The 23579-nt window shown below is 40.3% G+C and overlaps 1 protein-coding gene across 1 annotated transcript in view; it reads left to right on the top strand.

The window, feature by feature from the left end:
* cdk14 (cyclin-dependent kinase 14) overlaps window positions 1–23579 on the top strand; it is a 365296-nt gene that overhangs the window by 124122 nt on the left and 217595 nt on the right. Inside the window, 1 exon segment of the mRNA XM_048607904.1 lies at window positions 5697–5942. Coding sequence (XP_048463861.1) covers window positions 5697–5942 — 246 coding nt within the window.

The following is a 23579-nucleotide window of genomic DNA, read 5'->3' on the forward strand; positions in this document are numbered from 1 at the left end:
TTTGGAGTTGGGGACTAAGTGTGGTGTGTCAAAATTTGCAAATGACACTAAGGTGAGTGGTAGTGCAAAGTGTGCAGAAGACACTGAAAGTCTGCAGAGGGATATAGATAGTCTAAGTGAGTGGGCAAAGGTCTGGCAGATGGAGTACAATGTTGATAAGTGTGAGGTCATCCATTTTGGTAGGAATAACAACAAAATGGGCTATGTTTTAAATGGTAAAAAATTGCAGCATGCTGCTGTGCAGAGGGACTTGGGTGTCCTTGTGCATGAATCGCTGAAGGTGGGATTGCAGGTGCAGCAGGTAATTAAAAAGGCAAATGGAATTTTGTCTGACATTAAAAACAGGGAGGCTATGCTGCAGCTGTATAGGGTCCTGGTGAGGCCACACCTGGAGTACTGTGTGCAGTTTTGGTCTCCTTACTTGAGAAGAGATATACTAGCACTGGAGGGGGTGCAGAGGAGATTCACTCGGTTGATTCCAGAGTTGAGAGGGTTGGATTATGAGGAGAGACTGAGTAGACTGGGATTATACTCATTGGAATTCAGAAGAATGAGGGGAGATCTTATAGAAACATATAAGATTATGAAGGGAATAGACAAGGTGGAGGCAGGGAGGTTGTTTCTGCTAGCAGGTGAAACGAGGACTAGAGGGCATTGCCTCAAAATAAAGGGAAGCAGATGTAGGACTGAGGTCAGGAGGAACTTCTTCACCCAAAGGGTTGTGAATCTGTGGAATTCCCTGCCCAGTGAAGCGGTTGAAGCTACCTCGCTGAATGTGTTTAAGGCAAGGCTAGATAGATTTTTGAACAGTAAAGGAATTAAGGGCTATCGTGAGTGGGTGGGTAAGTGGAGCGGAGCTCAAAGATCAGTCATGATCTTATTAAATGGCAGGGCAGGCTCGAGGGGCCAGATGGCCTACTCCTGCTCCTAGTTCTTTGTTCTTATGTTATGTTCTTATGTGATGGATGTGTTTTTATTAATCCAACATCTTGATCACGGTTGTTATTTTCAGGATCTTTAGTGGGATTTGCAAGTAAGAAAATTTTATCACAAAAAAGACTATTGTTTTGAATTGTAACAGCAGCTTTGTCAATGTGATTATCTTTGTAAGAGTGAAATGTGTTTGTGCTGTGCTGAGCTGAATGAATCAAATTAAGGCTACCTGAATGTTTTATGACCATTTGGACATGCACTGGCTATTGTATTAAGAAAAATTGTATAGAAACTGGACTTAGTTTCCCAGTATGAACTGTAGCTTCCTTCATGGTTGGGCTGAAGCATGAATATCACAAGGCCTCCAGTGAATATAACGGTGTTTAAAAAAAAATACAGATCACGTGCTGTGAATGGTACAAAGCACTCAATCTAGATTCTGTCTGCTCTCCCACATGCATTAACAAATGATAGATGCTAAATTGACTTTGTCAGCAACTGTTTCAAGGCAGTAATCTAATTTCTAATTTAGATATTCCTAAATTGCTTTTCATTCTTAATTTCTGCTCTTTGAGGCCTGCTGGGTTACTGCCTTGTGCAGATATATGACTTGTGTTGTCTTATCTGTTTTGTGTGCATGCAAGAGCTGACAATTTTAAGTCTCTAGATTTGTTAAGACTGTTGTTTCTGGAAGAGAATTTAGTTGAGCTGGAACTCTATTTAAGATTCACACCTAGGTTTAAAACCTTTTGAATGAGATGCTCGAGTTGATGTTCTGAATATTTTATGTTCAGGTTGTCATAATTTTGTGGTTGTTTGGACACCATAGATGGTAGAATGAGAAACATTAAACCCAGTTTCCAGTCACTGACGTCAAAATTTAAAAATCTGTTTTGAAGCGAAGTTTCATGTAGCGGTTTAGTCTGAGTCACATTTATTCAGGGAATGGTATGGGGTGCTGAAGCTGCAAATCTGTTGAATGCTGAAAAGCATTAGCTGGAGTCACTAGACAGGCTCCTCAAGCACAATGCTAGTCACTGTCAGGTCTTTGTACCAGTTATTGGTCATGCTGCATTACGAGTCACTTATCTCCTTTTTAGCCAATTGTGATGAGGAATCAAGTGTAGTTTTAAATTTTATTTAATGACTAATTGAATTGTTTCTTCATGCATTGCATCTTCACCACAGGCATTTTCACTGCCTGATTTTCTTGTCTTGCCACTCTCCAACAACCACCCATACTTTGAACTATTCAGTTCTGCCTAGCTAATTGTAAGCACTTGACTATGTTAAGTCATTTGATGTGCCCTCAAAACGTTTCTGCTGGGATTGTTCTCTCCTATCTCACAACATTCCATAAGGGTAAGAAAACATCAATTCGTAATATTGTCTGACTGACTGGAGGTCAGATTTGAATTTCCTGGCTCCACTTTTTCTCATTCCACTTGATTTGTTATAGGCCAAGCTATATAGTGTATTGATAACTGGTCTGTTGCAAGTCACTCTGAATCATTGCTGTCAGCGGAGTAAGCAAATTTCAGTTTGCTTCGCCCGCAAGTGGAAAAAGACAATTTGGATTATGTTGATGGCTGTGTTCCCAACTGTGTCCTTTTGGCAATTTATTCTGCTGTACTTTTGCGTCTGCTCTGCTTTGAGCCCTCTCCACTCATGATCACAATCGTGCCCATATTTTTGTCCACATCCTCTGATTCTGAAATCTAATCTGCAGCTCTCACCAGTATGTTTCCCCACATACTGTCAACTCCCATTGGGAAGGCAAAAAGGAAATGAGAAAGAAACAGCAAAGCGCAGAGAAGCAAGCAGGAAATTTAGAAGGTATTTAGAGAGGAAAAGCGACAGCTAGGGCTTTGAATAGTATCATGGGACAGTAGAATTATTTCGTAATTGTGTAAAGTAGACTTGGTGTGGTGGAAGATCTGCTGCTAAACTTAAAATTAACTGCAATCAATAGTGTGTACAAAGAGTGCGGGGGAGAAAAAAGAAGGTACTATCATGGAAAATTGAGAAGGGAACATCTGGCCCTTCAGGAATAAACGTATAGGCCAGATGGATTCCTCCTTACCAAACGAAACAGCTAGTGAGAGCTGAAAGACATGTAGTTAGCCAGTTGGAATCCTGATGCACTGAAACCTGACTGCAGCTGCATCACACAGGGGACGGCCACCAATATCAGTTTCACAGTGTAGTGATGAGGGATCTCAGAATGTTTTCAGTATAGTAATCGTTTCTGGAGAACAGACAGGACTGTTGCTCCTATGATAGACAGCTGAGAATGCTTAAAGCTATCTGCACTGATATTAAATATCAACATCAACCGAACTTCAGTCTGTTTTCTAGCTTTTAAGATTAGGATTTGTTTAAATATGAAGCATCAATGTACTTGGAATTCTTTTAGGGTGGCACAGTGGCTCAGTGTTTAGCACTGCTGCCTCACAGTGGACCTGGAGTTGATTCCATCCTTCGGCGATTGTCTGTTTGCACATTCTCCCTGCGTCTGTGTGGGTTTCTCCGGGTGCTCCAGTTTCCTCCAACAGTCCAAAAGATGTGCAGGTTAGGTGGATTGGTCATGCTAAATTGCCCGTAGTGTTTGGGGGGTGTGCAGGCTAGGTGGATTAGGCATGGGAATTGCAGGGTTACAGGGATAGGGCAGGGGGATGGGTCTGGGTAGGATATTTTTCAGAGGATCAGTGTGGACTTGGTGGGCTGAATAGCTTGCTTCCACGCTAGGGATTCATTGATTCTATGCATATTGCAGGAAACGTATTGTCTCTGGACCATCAATATTGATAAGTGTTTTGTTTCTGATCACCAATGCAATGATAACTGTAGTCTCAAGCAATATTTATTGCCGACATGTGTATGAGTGACCTATAAACACTGGCATAGATGTTTCTGATCAGCAAAGTTGTAAATCTAATCAACACAATTAGAAGATTGGCAGATGTCCACAACACTGAACTGGCTCCCATTTTATGCATTGTTTGTGTTTCAAAGACACAAAAAGGGAGCAATAAGTTTTTTTGTGTATATTAATTTTCTATAACATTTGTCCCTATTTAGTGCCTATAGTGGGTTTTTTTCTTCCCCTTTTAGTTTCTTTTCTTATCCATTTCCTTTACTTTAAAGGATTAATGATGCTACAATAATGCTTGAAGAAGGCCATGTCTGGAATATCTTGTCTCATGGGCACTCTTCCAGTGACCCTGAGCATTGTGGTTTAGGATTTTTTCTTTTGCTGTGGTGGCATATGAATCAAATGATTTGAAAAGATTGCGAAATTTTTTAAGCTAAAGGGAAACTTCTCACAAATACCCTTCTGACAGAAAATGATCACAACCAATACGATTCTCTGGGTTTGAGTTTGAACATACTGTTACCACACGTGTATTGAGATGGGAGAATTTGTTTGGGTAAACTCCAGTTTATTAATGGGGAGGCCATAGTGCAATCCAATGGTGTCATCCAGTGACACTGGATGAGCAATTCCGGAACCTCCGGATAATGTTCTGAGAACATGGATTCAAATCCCATCATGGCAGATGGTGAAATTTGTATTCCATAAAAAGTTTGAATAAAAAGCTAGCCTTAAACCAAGGCAACTATAAACCACTGGTTCACTTATGACTTTGCGGGAATGAAATCTGCCATGCCTACATGGTCTGGCCTACATGGGACTCCAGACCCACAGCAATATGGTTGACTCTTAACTGCCTTTTGCCAATTAGGAATGGGCAATAAATGCTAACCTGGCCAGAGATGCTGAAATCCCATAAACAAATTAAAAGGTCTTAGAGTTAGTCCCATCCTTCATCTAATTTTTGGAGATTTATGGCCTTGGGAATGATTTTGTTTCCACTGAGATGATGTTTCTTGTTGCTGTTCCTTTTGTTTCTTTCTCTTTACTTATTTATCTCCTTGAATTGTTTTCTTTCCCTCTTGTTCCATCTGCCATTTTTTTTTCCTCATTTTGTCACTGCTTTCTTGTGTCTCTTACATTCTTTCTGGGACGTTTGTTTGTTCTCCAGTCTCCTCTTCAGACTTGCTGTATGTCCATTTTTCTGCTGTTTGCCGCTGTATGGGGAGCCTAGAACAGCATTTTGAGGCCTTTCACGGTTGTCAGTCCAGTTAACTTGTTGAACTTGGATGGAATGATGATTTTATTGAGATTCGGAACATATTGATACCGTAAGAGTCACAGAATCTCAGGTGGTTGCATTAAGTAATTTAGCATGTTAATCCTATCCTATAAGATCAACATGATCTTGTGCTTTGTGATTGTCAGTGTTATTGAACAGTACAGTGTTATGCTACATGTAAGCTGATCTACCTAAAATCATGCATGATTTTAACATCATTCTTAAATATTAACAATTGAAACTTAAATCCTCAGATGCTTGTTCAGAACAGGGCCTGCAGCTTAGTTGTTTTCTAATTTGCTGGAATGCTAATGCTCTGATGGACTACGTCCTTGATCATTAACATGTTCGGTCAGCGTTCTGGAAGAGAAATCGAGCCAGTTACACCACAGCAGCCTATTGTATAAATTATAAATAATGCATACTGAAAGAGGCTCGGGAGAATTGTTAAGGTTTTGGAAGGCACATTGCTTCTGGCTCGCAAGAAGTTGAGTCCGTACTTCAACATAATGGAATGGCCAGTACGTGAGCTAAAAACAATATAAAGATGTTGTAGCACATCAGTTTTCACTTATTAAATGGACTATTTTTCTTTTTCCCCCACAGATATGTGTCGCAAAGATGTCCACACACAATTCCCAGGCCGTCGATTCAGTCATCAAACCACTGGACACCATTCCTGAGGACAGAAAAGTCAGAGTGCAAAGAACACAGAGCAGTTTTGATCCATTTGACAAACCAACAAGCCAAGTGAAGAGGGTTCACTCCGAGAACAATGCTTGCATAAACACAAAGTGCTCGTCTAGTGGTAAAGAGTCTCCAAAACTGAGACGACACTCTAGTCCCAGTTCTGTAAGTTGTTGTTACTTATACATTGCATCTTTTTGTTAATAAACATTTTAATTTGTTGCCTTTTTATGAATGAGTCACCTTCTCACAAATGGGTAATAAATATACAAAATGCTTAAACTATGCAGCAGGCCTGTTAATAGTTGTGAAGAGAAATTATGTTGACGTTTCAGGTCCGTGACCCATCTTCAGAGAAAATGTCTTGCTTTGTAATGGGTGAATTTTCCCAGACCTTCAACAGCTTGGGAGACTGGTGGAAGTGGTTGGGATATACTCGGGGTCTTGGATGACAGCCTGGTGTCATCTTACTACTAAAGAAGAGCCTCTTGCCACCTCCAGGAGTATTTTACTCATTTTAGGAGGGCATGCTGCCACATGGAAAGCGGCCAAGGAAAGACTTAGTTGTCTCCCAGTGGGTTCCCAGTGCTGACTTAAGCATTTGAGCAGTTTGTTTGGAGGTTCTGGGTTCTGCAGGTTAATTGAAAGGAGTTATCCTGTTTCCTGTTCAATTGTGGCTCATGACTGGTGGTTTGTTTCCAGCAATCTGCTGGAGACTTTGTATTCTTTTCCTTTTTACCTTTTGGGTGCAGTGTTGTCTAGGAGATTGTCCTTCAGCAGTACCCTTAACAGCACACATTCTAACCCAGTAGCACCAGAACTCCAGACTAGTGCACTCTCGCATACTAAAGGTGCAGTTGGTTTTTAATCTCCTTTTCTGTGTTCCTGGCAGGAGAAAACACAGACATATCTTTTGCCTCGGATTATGTCCACAATCTGCGGATGCAACTCTCAGCAGATGGTGTTTGTGTTGTATCTCTTCCTTTTTATTTTGAAATGATTCTCTAAAATTCCTTCACACCCTTCCAGGATGTGACTTTCCAAGGTGTCTCTCGTGGCAGAAGGCAGTATAATGTGGATAAATGTAACGGTGTTAGATTTGGAAAGGGGGAAGTGCCACAAGACCTAGGTGTCCTTCACAGTATTTGCTGAAGTTAAGCATGCAGATAAAGCAGGCAGTGAAGAAATGGTTTTTTGGCTTTCATAGTGAGAGGATTTGAGTACAGGAGCAGGATGTCTTACTACAATTGTACAGGGCCTTGGTGAGACCACACCTGGAGTATTGTGTGCACGTTTGGCCTCCTTATCTGAGGAAGAAATATCTGGCTATGGAGCAAATGCACTAAAAGTTTACCAAACTGATTCCTGGGATAGCAGGACTGACACATGAAGGGAGGCTGAATTGGTTAAGATTATATTCACTGGAGTGGAGAAGAATGAGGGGTATCTCCTAGAAACCTATAAAATCCTGACAAGACAAGGCCAGCTAAATGCAGGAAGGATTTTACTGATGGCAGGGGAGTCTACAACCAGAGGTCGTAGTCTAAGGATACAAGGTAGGCCATTTAGAACTGAGATATGGGGACATTTCTTCACCCAGAGAGTGGTGCGCCTGTGGGGTACACTTCCACGGAAAGCAGTTGAGGACAAAATATTGAACTTTTTTAAGAAGGAGGTGGATATAGTTCTTTAGGTCTAAAGGCATAAAATGGTATGGGGAGAAAACAGGAATAGGGTACTGAGTAGAATGATCAGCCATGATCCTATTGAGTGGCAGAGCAGGCTTGAGGGGGCAAATGGCCTACTCCTGTTCCTATTTCCTTATTTCTATGTTTCAAAATTGAGTGCAGTCCACTCAGGAATTTCCGAGCCAGTGACTGCATCACATTCTTGGCCACTTCTAGCTTGGATGTCTCAATCTTATGAACAAACCAACTTACTTTAAAGTGCACTGTCCAGAAGAAATTTTGGCTAAGGTCTTGTGTTGTGACAGTAAGCAGAGTTCAAGCCAACAATTGCATATTGATCAATTTTTAGTGAGATTTTATAATTCAGTTTTTCCAAGTAACTCATTTTTTTTGCTGGTAATATTCAGTTACTCAGAGTTAAACAAATGTAAAACTGTGTTTCATTTTAATGTTGCCCACAATAACAACAATGCCACATAATACACTCCTGAACTGTTCTGAGGCAAGGATGTTGAGTTTGGATTAGTAATAAACTTGCCATCTCATTTAATATTGCATGGATTATCTGTATCATTAAAGGAGGAGAACTGCAGCAAACCAATAAAGAAACCAAAGTAGTTTGACGTTTATTATAGCATGAAGGAAAATTGGTGTTAAGGTACATTGGAAAAACTTGTCATTTTAATAAATTCCTATTTACAAATAAGCAAGGTTCCTTCTCATTTGATCTTTGTCACAGGCATAAGTCCTTGATAAATTTTATTTCAGTTTCAATGATATTTCTTGCACAAGATCTTGATTAGAAATTATTAGCGTACTGGGTTAACTTTTGATTCTTAAGATAGTCAGAAATATTGAGGATGTGTGAAGAATGTAAAAGAAATCTAATTGTCTGTATAAAGTACCTTATTCCCACAGGCTGGGTCATAGAGCAGGCGTACTTGGAGAAAGAATGAACCAAGGGGTGATTTGATTGAGGTTTATAAAATATTATTGTCTATAAAGATGCATCATTTAAACTGGGTAGATTGGTGTGAACTAGGAGTTGCATCTCAAGTTATGTATGGACAAAATCAGGTTAAATACAAGATAGTAGATCTTTTTTCCCCTGAGTTTGATCTTTTGAAATGACTTAATCAACGATGGCGAATTTGCTGCAGTTCTTTGAGAAATAGACTCTCGCTGTCAGAGATCATCATATGAGGGGTAGCTAAATAAATCTTAGACTTGTGTTCTTCTGGATTGGTTTTGATTGGTAAAGAGGTTGGAGAAAAATTGTCCAGAGTCTCCTCCCACCACCCCACAAGTGGCTGCAATTTTTCTTTTTCTCTTCAAGCCTCCTAAAAGAAAATATGACACCAGTTGTATTGATGACTGACTGACCACTGTACGGGTTAGTTGGTCTTTTTCTATCCATCAGTTCTCTACATTCCTCTGATGTAGTGTGGGATATTTTTTCTACACTTTTTCAATTGAAATTATTTGTAAATCCTTGAAAATACAAGCACAAGCCTGTTCAATTTTAATTGCCTTAAAGCTTTCTTAACCTCCTGCTTGAACATACTTTTCAGCCCTCATTCATACTGTGATGGTCGTTGATTCTCAAAACGCTTCATGTTATCTCCTCCTGTGATGCTTTTTCAGCTTCCAGCATTTGACTATGTTAAAATTATTTCACCGCTTTCTATCTTATTTACTTCACATCTGTACAAAAAATACATTGTAGGAAGAAGAATGTAAGTGTAGCCCTTGGAAGTCCAGCTTGGATGTCTGATTCACTTCAGAACTGGCATATTGCATTATGATCTTTGGCTTTCCTGCTTGGATTTAACAAATTTGGAAAAAGTGTAGAAAATCCTTGCCAAAATGAAGCTCTTAATGCTGGATTGTTTTAAGATTAATAATAGATTCAGTCTACAAATGTATCTGTTCTAACTGGGTGAGGAAGTGAGGACTGGTTTACTTTTTCCCCAATACTCCCATGGAAGTAACATCTTTCCCACAGTAACAAGACTGAAACTGCACATCATAGTCTTTGTGGTGTAACCAAGATCCTACACCAGTGACAACTTCACTAACCAGTACTCGCCTTGTAAAGGCTAACATTCCTGAGCCTTCCCAACAGCTTGCTGCACCTGCATGTTAGCCTTCAGAGATTTACTGACAAGGACATCAAGTCCCTCAGCACCTCTACACTTTCCAGCCAGTCTCCACTTAAATAGTACTCTGGTCAGAGCTCATACTTTTCCATGTTATATTGTATCTTCCATGTTTTTTACTCATCTAGTAAACCTGTCCAGGTCCTTAGCTTGGTATCATCTGCAAATTTGGAAATATAGTTTGGTTCCCCGTCCAAGTCATTTGATCATTTTCTCCTGGATTCAGAAATTGAACCATTTCCTTTTATCAGAAAATCTCTTGTCTGCTATTGGGCTGTAGACACTTTCGCAACAAGATAGGATTCAGAATTTGATAAAACAACAGGGAAAGACACTCTAGCAGTGTGTATTTTCTGCCCAGATAACAATTCCAGCATGTATACAAAAGTTTAGATTGCACAAGCATTCTACACCTGTAACATGTTCCAAAAATATAGGGTGAGCTCTTATCTCCAGCCTTGTTTTACCACTGTCAATGTCTGAGCTGTTCACTCCTTTTGGATCAACCTTCTGACTTCATGAGGTACAGAGGAGCTGTTCACACGCCCAGAGGTTCTATTTCTCTTTATTTACATTGAATCATGGAAAAGCTACAGCACAGAAAGAGGCCATTCAGCCCATTGTGCTTTTTTAAAAAAAAACCCATCCAATCCCCACTTACTAGCACCTGGTCTGTCGCCCTGTAGGTTACAACATTTCAGGTCCAGATCCAGGTTCCTCTTAAATGAGTTGAGGGTTTCCACCTCAACCACCTACTGAGCAGCAAATTCCAGGCACCTACCACCCTCTGGGCGAGAGAACTTTTTTTTCATGTCCGTCTAATCATTGTACTGATCACCTTAAATCTCTGCCCTCCGGTAACTGAATCATTCAGGGGAGACCAGTACTCTAACCTATCACACTAACCAACCCCCTCTTTTATTTTGGAATTCTGGATCAGTCACCCCTTTGCTTCCTCCATTCTAAGGAAAACTACTCTAGCTTATCCCATCTTTCGTTGAAGTATTGTATTTCCATAGAATGGATCGTAACTTCACATAGTGGATACTTCAAATCAGTCTCCTTTTTCCGCAAAAGCATCTGTTATTTAAAAAATTTTATGTATATGTATTATTTGACCAGTTTTTGAAATTGCACAATTATACTCCATGTAGCACACCTTTATAACACATCTATACATTTTTAAACAAGCAGTTTGTGATGGCGTTCAAAAATATGAAATATTTTAGAAGTCTTTAAACTCAGCACAGATGTTTGAATTTAGTGAGAGTGCCTTTAATTTTAGTTGTAGTGAAGAAGTTAACAAATTGTCATGTCAGAACACATATAAAACCTTTCATTTCCAAAATCTCATAGCCCCTGTCATTGTATAATTTGTATTTGTACCTCTAATTACTTTAAATCTATCTGATCCATGAAATTAGCTGTGACCGAAGAACCTTTTTTCAACATAAATGTATGATAAAGTGTAACACAAGCTATCTATTAAAAGAAAATGACTATTTTAGAATTGAATTCTAACATGCGTTTGGTTAAGAATGAGAATTATAGCATTGATGATCTTGATTAAGATTTACTACATGCAGTTAATTTACCAGGGTAGCTAAATGTGATGACATAGAACTAGGGAATACAAAATGTTAAGTGCAAATATGACAGTGAGTAAGAAACGCAAAAGTTCCTAAACAATGCGGCACTGACAATAACTTACACTGGTGAAAATGACACAGTCACTTGAGGTGTCAATACCTCAATTAAATAAATTTCAGCCAATGTTTTGTTGGCTTGTCCTTTTAGCTAGTGGTCTAGAAATGACTTTTTAGATGCTCAAATTTTGTTTTGCAAAAACCCTAGCTTCAAAATGAATAATTAAATTGAATTCCAGTTTTAATGATTACTTTTTTCCCCTTCTGGTCAGCATTGTAAATGCATTTTTTAACTCCTTCTCCACATTACAAATGTAGGAATTAACTTGACATTCTAAGCTGACAGCATGTGAGACTTTGTGCTTTTCCAAAGCAATCATCATGCATAGTGCTGTACTTCTTAAAAACTATAAATCTCTCCAATCTAACTAACCACCATCTGCTTGCTTACCAGAACCAGCAACAAAATGTAGGCCCTTAAGATAGTATCATTCAAAATCTTATGAACTATATCACAGGAGATCAATTAGTAATAAAAATTCCATATGCTCTCATTTTCTGGCTCTCTTGCGTCGAGGAGAGTCACATTTCAGATATAAATAATTTTTGCTGCAATAACCACAAAATTGGACTTTTTAAAACTTTAAAAAAAAAACAGATAATGGCACATGACATGTCCCTTGTATTTAAACTATAACTAATTAATTTACAAATATTTTTTAAAATAGAAAGCTAACCATCCAACCCCTCAAGTATTTACTGGAAAATATGTTGGCATACATTTTGCCCTCAGTTAGCAGTCTATGCTGTAGTTTCTTCCTTAATTTGCAGTGTGATAACATTAAGTATTTGCAATGACTAACCTATTGTCGACAAAATTGTCCAGCTGCTGTCAAGAATTTGCTGTATTATTTTCTGCTGCCTAATTCGATCAGGTCTGGAGTTTGCTGTTTGTTAACCAATTGTGGTGTTTGATGGGTAAAAATACCAAGTTGGGTACGGAATTTTTTTTTTCTCTCTAAAAAGGAAGTCAAAAAAGAACGTGAACAGATATACATACAATTATTGACGCTACTTAATACATTTGTATGCAAAGCATTGAACTGCATAATTGACCTTAATATTGAATATAAAAATAAGTTACAATGCTGTGCAATAATGCTATTTACTTCATCCTTCTGAATCTGAAGCCCTGAAAATCTATCATAATAAATTGTGCATTTTTTATAATAAAACATGTCCTCTGAATTACTGAGAGCTTAGCCCCACTTCCCAATTACATATGATCACATGAAAATTTCTGCTTTGTTATTCAGGAATAAGTCAATATGAAAAGAGGCTGTGAATATAAATGCACTAGCTCTCCAGCAAAAGGACAGGTTTTAGCTCAGACAGGCCACAGATCAGCAATGGAGGTATTGCCACAGGGTTCTTTGTATTGGCAGGACTTTGAGGAACATGGAGTGCTTGCAAACATAGAACATAATGTGCAGGAGTTGATGGCCACTGAGGTTTTAACCAAGCTCTCCAACTTCATGATGGCAAAAGACTTAGTGAATTGATCACAGATAGGAGACCCAAGAGGAGATCAAGGCAGGAGTAGGGCTGAATGCTGTCCGAACCAATGTTGAGAAATGTGCAATCACCTCAGTTAGGCTTGCAGCCCATAGTTGTTCCCATTATTAACGGCTACCCATGTAATTGAAAGATTGTAGTAGGTGGCGATCTTGGCTTCCAATTATGACTACATTCACTTAATAAGAACGTAAGAACTAGGAGCAGGAGTAGGCCGTCTGGCCCTTCGAGCCTGCTCTGCCATTCAATAAGATCATGGCTGATCTTTTCGTGGACTCGGATCCACTTACCCGCGTTCTCACTGCATCCCTTAATTCCTTTATTGTTCAAAAAAAATCTACCTTATCTTTAAAAACGTTTACTGAAGTAGCATCAACTACTTCACTGGGCAAGGAATTCCGTAGATTAACAACCGTCTGGGTGAAGAAGTTCCTTCTCAATTCAGTCCTACATCTGCTCCCAGAGGGCTATGCCCTCTTGTCCTAGCTTCATCTGCCAGTGGAAGCATCCTCTCTACTTCGATCTTATCTATTCCCTTCATAATTTTATATGTTTCTATAAGATTCCCCCCTCAATCTTCTGAATTCCAATGAATATAATTCCAATGAATATAATCCCAATCTACTCAGTCTCTCCTCATAAGTCAACCCCCTCAACTCCGGAATCAACCTAGTGAACCTCCTTTGCACCCCCTCCAGTGCCAGTACATCCTTTCTCAAGTAAGGAGACCAAAACTGCACACAGTACTCCAGGTGTGGCCTCACCAGCACCTCGTAAAGCTGCAACATAACCTCTCCGCTTTTAATCTCAATCCCTTTAGCAATGAAGGACAAAATTCCATTTGCCTTCCTAATTACTTGTACCTGCAGACCTACCTTCTGTGATTCATGCACAAGGACACCCAGGTCCCTCTGCATAGCAGCATGCTGCAACTTTTTACCATTCAAGTAATAATCCTTTTTACTATTACTCCTACTAAAATGTATGACTTCACATTTATTTACATTGTGTTCCATCTGCCAGACCTTTGTCCATTCACTCAATGTATCTATGTTCCTCTGCAAAGTTTCACAGTCCTCTGCACACTTTCCTCTGCCACTCATCTTAGTGTCATCTGCAAACTTTGACACCCTACACGCGGTCCCCCAACTCCAAATCATCTATATAAATTGTAAATAATTGCGGTCCCAACACCGATCCCTGAAATACACCACTAGTCACTGACTGCCAGCTAGAATAGCACTCATTTATCCCCACTCTTTGCTTCCTGTTAGTCAACCAATCCTCTATCCGTGCTAATACTTTACCCTTAACGCCATGCATCCTTATGCAGTAGCCTCTTGTGCGACACCTTGTCGAAGGCCTTTTGGAAATCTAGGTACACCACATCCACTGAGTCCCCATTGTCCACCTCGCTCATAATGTCTTCACAGAATTCAAAGATTTGTCAAGCACGACCTGCCCTTCATGAACCCATGCTGCGTCTGCCCAACGGGACAATTTCTATCAAGATGCCTTGCTATTTCTGCGTTGATAATAGACTCCAGCATCTTCCCCACTACAGAAGTTAAGCTAACCGGTCTATAATATCCCCATCTTTTGTCTACTTCCCTTTTTAAACAGTGGCGTCACATTTGCCGTTTCCCAATCCGCTGGGACTGCCCCAGAGTCCAGCGAATTTTGGAAAATTACTGCCAGTGCACCTGCTATTTCTCCCGCCATCTCTTTTAGTACCCTGGGATGCATTCCATCAGGGCCAGGAGACTTATCAATCCTTAGCTCCATTAGCTTGCCCAACACTACCTCTTCCGTAATAATGATTGTTTCCAGGTCCTCACCTACCTTCGTCTCTTTGTCAATTACTGGCATGTTATTAGTGTCCTCCACTGTGAAGACCGATACAAAATACCTGTTCAATGCCTCGGCCATTTCGTCATATCCCATAACTAAATTCCCCTTCTCATCCTCTAAAGGGCCAACGTTTACTTTAGCCACTCTTTTTCGTTTTATATATTTATAGAAACTTTTGCTATCTTTATATTCTTCTGTGCTAGTTTTTTCTCATGTTCTATCTTACTTTTCTTTATAGCTCTTTTTGTGGCTTTCTGTTGACCTTTAAAGTTTTCCCAGTCTTCTAGTTCATGCTATTTTTGGCCACTTTGTATGCCTTCTCTTTCAATTTGATAGCCTCCCTTATTTCTTTCGACACCCATGGCAGATTACCCCTTTTCTTACAGTCCTTCCTTTTCATTGGAATATACTTTTGCTGAGCACTTTGAAAAACTGTTTCGAAAGTCCTCCACTGCTCGTCAACTGTCCCACCATAAAATCTTTGTTTCCAGTCTACTTTAGCCAAGTCCTCCCTCATTCTATTGTAGTTCCCCTTGTTCAAGCACAGGACCCTGGTATTGGATTTTATCTTCACACTCTCCATCTGTATTCTAAATTCAACCATACTGTGATCACTCCTTCCAAGAGGATCCCTAACTATGAGGTCATTAATTATTCCTGTCTCATTACACAGGACCAGATCTAGGATAGCTTGCTCCCTCGTTGGTTCCATTACATACTGTTCAAGAAAACGATCACGGATACCCTCAACGAACTCCTCCTCAAGGCTACCCTGACCGAGCTGGTTCGACCAATCTACATGTAGATTAAAATCCCCCATGATAATTGCCGTACCATTTTTACAGGCATTAGTTATTTCTTTGTTTATTGCCCGCCCCAATGTGATGTTATTGTTTGGTGGCCTATAGACTACGCCTATCAGTGACTTTTTCCTCTTAGAATTTCTAATTTCTACCCAAATGGATTCAACCTCATTCTCCATTGAAACTATATCATCTCTCAGCACCGCCCTGATGTCGTCCTTGAATATCAGAGCTACACCACCTCCCTTACCTTCCTGTCTATCCTTCTGAATAGTCTGGTACCCTTGGATATTTAACTCCCAGTTGTGACCATCCTGTAACCATGTCTCCGTAATGGCTACCAAGTCATATTCATTCGTGATGATTTGTGCCGTTAACTCATCAACCTTGTTATGAATGCTACGAGCATTCAGGTAAAGTGCCTTTATGCTAACTTTCTTACCCTCATGATTTCCAACGTCTCTAATAATATCTCCTGAGTTATCCTTCCTTTTTGCTTCTTTCATAGTCTGCCTTGAACTTTAAACCCTCCTGCACACATGCTAACCTGCTGCTTACCTTTTTATTTACCATTATACTCCCTGTCGTTTTCCCTTTCCCTTCCATCCCACCATGAAATAATTATGAAAACTACACAGGAGCGTTTCAAAAACAATGCTTTCTAAAAATAAAAAGCAGTAATTAGCAACAAATGTCTCGTGTCAACTGTAGAAAACAAAACCACAAATATAATATTTGTGAGTAGAAGGATGCGGTCAATCCTCTTTCCTTGACTAGATCAGAGGTAGTTTTTTGATTCACAGCAACAGAGGCATAACCACTTTTGAGTCTTAACAAGAAGACGCTCTTGTCTTTTTAAAGAGCTGTAATTTAGTGTGTGATGTCAGTTTGGCAGAAGTTGTATTAATGAGCTAGACGTTGTTCCAAAGGCTGGGAGACATCTGTCCCCTTTGAGACCTATTCTTCCAATACCTACCCAGGACTGTACTACAACATGAGATTAGATAGAGATCCATGTGCTCATTTAATACTGAGCCTATTCACCCATGTACCACTCAAGAAGCCATTGACCTTTGCACTGCAGTGCTCTATATTATGGCAATCTTGATCTGCCACCATTACGTAAATGAATATCCATTGAAATTGTGAATTCAGCAGCTCATACAGTGGAGTTTAGCTTGTGACATCAGGGGTACTGATATAGGTGGTGTTGCTATGGGCTTCATGGTAGACCCAGCACTTGTAAATATGTTTGGATTACATCAAAAATGTTGTCAATGGAACGATAGCCAACCTGCAAGGTCTAGTTGATACATGTGCTATGTTTGAATCCACAGTGCCATGACTGTGTCATCTTATTATGGACTAAAATGGGAAAATAACTGTTGTTAAAAAAAACCAGAGTGATGAAGGTCCAATTGACTCTACTAAAACATTTCAGACCTGCAAACTGTTCAGCTACCTGAGAGCCAATCGCATGGATCTTTACCTTTTTGTGAAGACTCTGGGAATAGTGAGGGGGCTTCGTTTTCAGTGCACTGAGTGAGATATAATAACAGCTGTATGTAAGAATTTCCTTGTGTCTTTGCAAGGGTTCTATCTTATGCTAGGGTGTCTTCATGACCTCTGCCTTCCCTCATGCTAGATGGGACCCTAACCAATGGCAATTGCTCCGTCCCAGGTTTCCTTTTGACTCAACTTCTCCTGGGGCTCCTTTTATGGTCAAATCAGTGACTCTTGCCTCACCTTCTAAATTCAGCTCTTTTGTTGATGTTTGACCAAGGCTGAGTGGCACCGGCAGAACCCAAACTGGGCGTCACTGAGCAGGTTATTGCTGAGTGGGCACTGCTTGATAGCACTGTTGATGACATCATCCATCGCTTTTTGCTAATGATGGAATTTGAGGTTGTTATGGCCGCTAATGGTGTAGACATCTTAGCAAAAATTGCACAAGACAATCTACTAGTTGGAAAGGCTTAGGCGTTCAGATCTGTGTTCACCTTGTCAGAAAAGGTTTAATTTATGTAAAGTAGCTATGATTGTTTCCAGGAATTATCCCTTCTCGAAACGGTAAATACAGATTATGTAGATAACCAACAGTAATGATCAGGCCCACCACCTTTCTTAAACACCTTTTTTCCAGTTTGTTTTGTTCTGTTTTTTTTACTGTTTTGAAGGAATATTCTTGTCTTAGGATGTTAAATATTAAAGCTAAACCATTACCAGCTCCTGTTTATGAAAAAAAACACTGTCTACTTTCAATACCCAATATTCCCTCTGTCTCTAAACTCCTGACATGAGGCTGCAATACATCCAGCTTAGGGGGAAGGCAGTGGCCTAATGCTGCTGTTGCTTTACTGTTAATCCAGAGACCCAGATAATGTTCTGCAACCCGGGTTTGAGTCCTGGCATGGCAGATGGTGGAATTTGAATTCAACAGAAAGTCTGGAATTAAGAGTCTAACGATAACCATGAACCCATTGTTGGCAAAACCCATCTGGTTCACTAATGTCCTTTAGGGAAGGAAGCTGCCATCCTTATCTGGTCTGGTCTACATGTGACTTCAGACCCACAGCAATGTGGTTGACTCTGAACTGACCTCTGGGCAATTAGGGATGGGCAATAAATGCTGCCTAGCCAGCGATGCCCTCATCCTGTTCACGATCAAACCAAACGCTGAAAGTTTCAGCAAAAACAAAACTTGGTTACAGAATCTCCGAATTGTTACAGCACAAAAGGCCATTCTCCTGAGCAGCTCTCTTAATGCCTTCTGTCTTGGCCTCTTCCCCCAGCACCCACCCATATGCTTGCACATCCTTTTTCAAGTAACTGTCTAATTCCCTTTCAGTTGTTTCAATTGAAACTGCCTCCACCACACAGTTAGTTTACTTAAGGTCCTAACCACTCACTGTGTGGAAATATTTTCCTTGTACCACTTTGCTGCTTTTACTAATGAGTTGATCCTTTCACAAATGAGAGCATTTTCTTCCTATTTCTTCAATCCAAGCCCCACATGGGAGCAATTTTTAAATGTCTGATCTAGAGAATCTATGTCCGTTTCCCTTAGAAAAGTTTCGAGAAGATTTCATTAAAGGTCTTCCAGACCATCATTAAGAGTCTTGCGAAGTATGTGGGGAGAAACTGTTCCCATTGCAGAAGGTTTGAGAGCCCATGGGTATATTTAAATTGATGGTTAAAAGAATCAAAAGCAACATGACGAAAATTTTCCTTGCACATGGTGTGATCACAGTCTGGAATGCACTGCTAGAAAAGGTGGTGGAAATAGATTCTGTTAAGGCATTCTAAGCACCTGTTTAAAAGTAAATGAATAAATGGGTATGGGCGAACGGTTGATTATTACAAATGAAATCTTTCCTTCAAAGAACTGGTGCAGCCTCAATGGACTGTAACCTTGTTATGAAATTACAACTCTAAAGTGGCTTATGTTTTGATTTAACTTGCCATGGTAGGATATTGCCACTCTCTGAATTGACCAGTACTGTAACAATTGCCCTGGCATTGGATTAGCTTATGATCTCAGTTTGTCTGAATTTAACTTTTTTTAGTGTTTTCCCCTTTTGCTGATGTTGTATTATCAGTGGCAAGTCTTCAAGCCGCCTCTGCCTTTTTTTCTCTTGGTACTCATGCAGTCAACCTCTTCATTCCACTGCTTTTCTGACCTTTATCCTCTGGCTGAAAGCGAAGCCAGAACATCCACCTAATTCCCCTCTTATTGCTTGACATCTGCTCTCTCGTGAAGCTTGTTGAAATATTTTATTACTTCAATAAAACTGCAAGTAGTTTTTGGCTGGTTGCTGAATTGTGGAGCTCAATGGGATCTACAATGAACAGAATAACATAATTACAGTGGCGCTGCTCACAAAAGCACTGATGAGTAGCTTTGTGGAGCATGGAAATGAGAGTTTGAAGCCACTATGTTCTCATCAGTGTTCTGAGCTGCCAATACGTTATTGGGAAAAAATTTTGATCTGTGACAACATGCTGCCAAAAAAGCCACTCACTCCACAGTTTGTCTCCTCTTGTGATCTTAATGTTTCTTCTGCACTTCACTCACTGTTGGGCTTGCCTCTTGTTACTGTATTTCAAACTTCTGGTGTAGCTACAGTCGCTTTCAGGAGGATAGAAGCATGTGTATGCTACGTCTACTGCTTTGTGATGCATTCAATTAAATTCTTCAGTGAAATATTGAGATTGAAAAGCAATTTGTGTTTGTTTGCCTCTCCACAGTGAAAATAGGCACACTACCTCATTCTACAGAGCAAGGGACTCCAAAATTATATAAACACTCCTTTTAATACTTACAGATTGCTTCATTTCAAACAAGCTACCTTGTTGGAAGGCTACAATATTATGGAGTAAATGAAAACAATTTGAGAAAGGGTCACCAGACGTGAAGTATTAACTTTGATTTCTGTTCACCGGTGCTGCCAGACCTGCTGAGCTTTGCCAGCAATCTCCGTTGTTTTTGTTTCTGATTTACAGCATCTGCAGTTCTTTTGGTTTTTTATTGAGCACTTTAGATTGTCTTGCCACAGAGTTTGTCTACTTTTCCTTGAAATTTAGAGTGATACATTTGCATCTTTTCAATACATGCAGTTTTGTGGATAAGTGTGGTTTAATTTCCACAAGCAGCATTTCAGCATGTAGGAACAGTCTTTCCTGTGCTGCATTACACTAGAAAACCTGTGAAGATGTTTGGGCCTAGATCATTGCTGCCCCAGAAGTGTGTGAAAGCGTTGCTGAAGAGATTTGTTTTAAAAATATCTACCCTGAGGAACTCCTGAAATGTGCTGGAGCTGAGATGACTGACTTCCAACAACCTGTGTGAGGTGATAATTCCAACCTGCACAGTGCTTTTTCTGATCCCTACTGGCTGTAGTCAGTAGTCACTTGTGCCTTCCCCCTGGAGTTCAGCCCTTTTTGTCCATGTTCGAACAAGGCTGTGATGAGATCAGTTGCTTAGTCATTCTGACAGAGCCCAAACTGAATATTAATGAGCAGGTTATTGCCAAACAAGTGCTGCTTCATAGCAGCTTCACATCTTCCATAACGTTACCGATGATCGAGAGTACACTGTGGGGCTGCAATTGGCTCTATTTGGATTTGTCCTGCTTATTGTATTTACAGGACATACCTGAGCATTTTCCACTTTGTTGGGTTGATGCTAGTGTTTTGGTTGTTGGGGAAACGCTTGGCTAGTGATGTGACATGTTCTGGAGCATACGTCTCCATTACTATTGCTGGCAGGTTGACAGGGTCCATAAACTTTGGCAATGGCCAGTGCCTCCAGCTCTTTCTTTATCTTGTAGAATGAATCAAACTGGCTGAAGACCAGCATTTGTGATGCTAAGGATCACCACAGGATGCCAAGATGGATCATGAAGTTGTCACTTCCAGCCAAAGATTATTGCAAATTCTTCAGCTTATTTGTAATGACAGTCCTTATGCAGCCAGCTGTGAGATCACTCTCAGCTTGACATGGAAAAGACTTCAGGTCAGTGACAGGTAGGAGTGTTGTGTGAAGTGAGTGGAATTTTTTATTGAGCTTTGCACAGAGCTTCTATGCAGCCAGCCAGTTAGTGACAGGCAACAGACACCAGATCGGCATGGCCTTGAGGAGGAACGTGTATGGATGTGAGATGAAGAGGATGCAATGCATCACTTGCTGTCTGGTGTGATTTTTGAACTTTTTTGAGGAATCTTTGTATAAGATTCCCCTTTTGCCTGTAATGTTATCTTATGATTCAGTGACTTGATTCTATGTATTACAGGGGAAGGCAATGGCCAAGTGGTGTTATCGCTGGGCTGTTAATCCAGAGACCTAGATAACAATTTGGGGACCTGGGTTTGAATCCTGCCATGGCACATGGTGGAATTTGAATTCAATAAATATCTGCCATTGAGAATCTAATGATGACCATGAAACCATTGTCAATTGTTGGAAAAACCCATCTGGTTCATTAGAACAAAGAACAGTACAGTACAGGCCCTTCGGACCATGATGTTATGCCGACCTATTATCCTTTGAAGGGGTGGCACAGTGGTTAGCACTGCTGCCTCACAGCACCAGGGACCCAGGTTCAATTCCAGCCTCGGGTATCTGTCTGTGTGGAGTTTGCACGTTTTCCCCGTGTCTGCGTGGGTTTCCTCCAGGTGCTCCGGTTTCCTCCCACAGTCCAAAGATGTGCAGGTTAGGTGGATTGGCCATGCTAAATTGCCTGTAGTGTTCAGGGATGTGTAGCTTAGATGGGTTATAGGGGGATGGGTCTGGGTGGGATGCACTGAGGGTCGGTGTGGACTTGTTGGGCCGAAGGGCCTGTTTCCACACTGTAGGGATTCTGTGAAGATTAATCAACCCTGCATACCCTACATTTTACTATCCTCCATGTGCCTATCCCAGAGTCGCTTAAAAGTGTCTAAAGTATCTGACTCCACTACCACTGCCGGCAACGCATTCCACGTGCCCACCACCCTGTGTGAAGAACCCACCTCTGACATCTCCCCTATACCTTCCTCCAATCACCTTAAAATTATGCCCCCTCGTAATAGTAATTTCCGCCCTGGGAAAAAGTCTCTGACTATCCACTCTATCTATGCCTGTCATCATCTTGCACACCTTTTTAGCAAATCACCTCTATCAAGATATTAATGTCCTTAGGTGAGGAAACTGCCATCCTTACCTCGTCTGGCCTCCATGTGACTCCAGACCCACAGCAATGTGGTTGACTCTGAACTGCCCTCTGGGCAATTGGGGATGGGAAATAAACGCTGCCTAGCCAGTGACGCCCTCATTTTGTGAATCAATAAAGAAAAAAATTAGAAGTGACTGGTGTGTAGAATACTTTTTAGGAATAATTTGGAGTAGATTTGAATTTCAGTGGTAAGCAGGCACAACAGATCACCAGTCTAGTGAGTAAAAACAGGCTTTTGGCCTTTAGAAGTCATAGAGGGGAAAAAAAAATCAAGAAGCTTTTTAAACAAGATAATTGATCTGCTCAGTCAGGTAACCAGCAAGCCCATGAATTAGTGAGAAAATGAGTGAAGTGGAGCTGATACGTCAATGCACTGAAGCACTCATCATATCATAACTTAGGACTTTTGTGCCTGCACGCTAGCTTGTATCCAAAGCTACATTTTACCAGTGAAAAACAAATAAGTGCTATTCATACATTGGCAGCACCTTTTACTTTCCCTGTCCCCACCATCTCCACTGTTTGCTTGCAACAGATGGCTTGCATGTGTCAGAATGGGTAGACTCCATGTGATGGTGCTTTCAGTAGCAATTAGAATTCTGGTGTTAGAGGTGTAAAATAACTGGGAAATCTACAATGTTTGATAAGGGCATTTGAAATTTACGAACTCGTATCAAAACTTGCAAAACAAAGTAAATAGTTAAAAAGAGAACTCCTGATTTACAAATAAAATTAATGAAAACAGAATAGATATACAGACTTTAATACCAGCCTGAAATTAGTCTCTAGCTGTGTATGCAAGTACGTTTCTAGCAGAAGTAATCTTTGTTTTAAATGGATTGTTTTCCCTGCTAAAATCAAGATGTTTAAGAGAAACATGTTTACTGTTCTGACATTAAAGTCCCCGCTGACTGGATTTAAAATGAGGTTCCTCGTGCTGTGTTTGGTTTTGAGTTCCCCTTTCTGTATAATGTTCCCATTTCTACATAGTGTCCATCAGAAGCTGATTGGGTATAGTATACCCAAAATCAAATAGGGAGTGTCTTCACATATATAGTTGTGACACTGATCTCATTTTAGAAGTGCCTTCACTGAAGTGTGGAATTTTCATTTCTCATGCGGTACTTTTATAGACTCTGAGATAGCTGAATAATTGGCAAATCTTTGATATTTGGAAAAGTGGATGTTATGTCCGTCAGAATATGTAATTGAGACAATAGAAAACCATTTTATTTGAGATCTGTAACAGCTGGGAGAGAGGATATTCCATCCCCTTGAAGGAGCCAAGTTGAAATCCAGGTCACAGATGTGGAACAAATGCGTTTTAACTTTTATTATTCTTCCAGTACTTAATTCAGCCCTTCACA

This window comes from Rhincodon typus, chromosome 2 (assembly GCF_021869965.1).
Source record: "Rhincodon typus isolate 14 chromosome 2, sRhiTyp1.1, whole genome shotgun sequence".
NCBI classification, from domain to species: Eukaryota; Metazoa; Chordata; class Chondrichthyes; order Orectolobiformes; family Rhincodontidae; genus Rhincodon; species Rhincodon typus.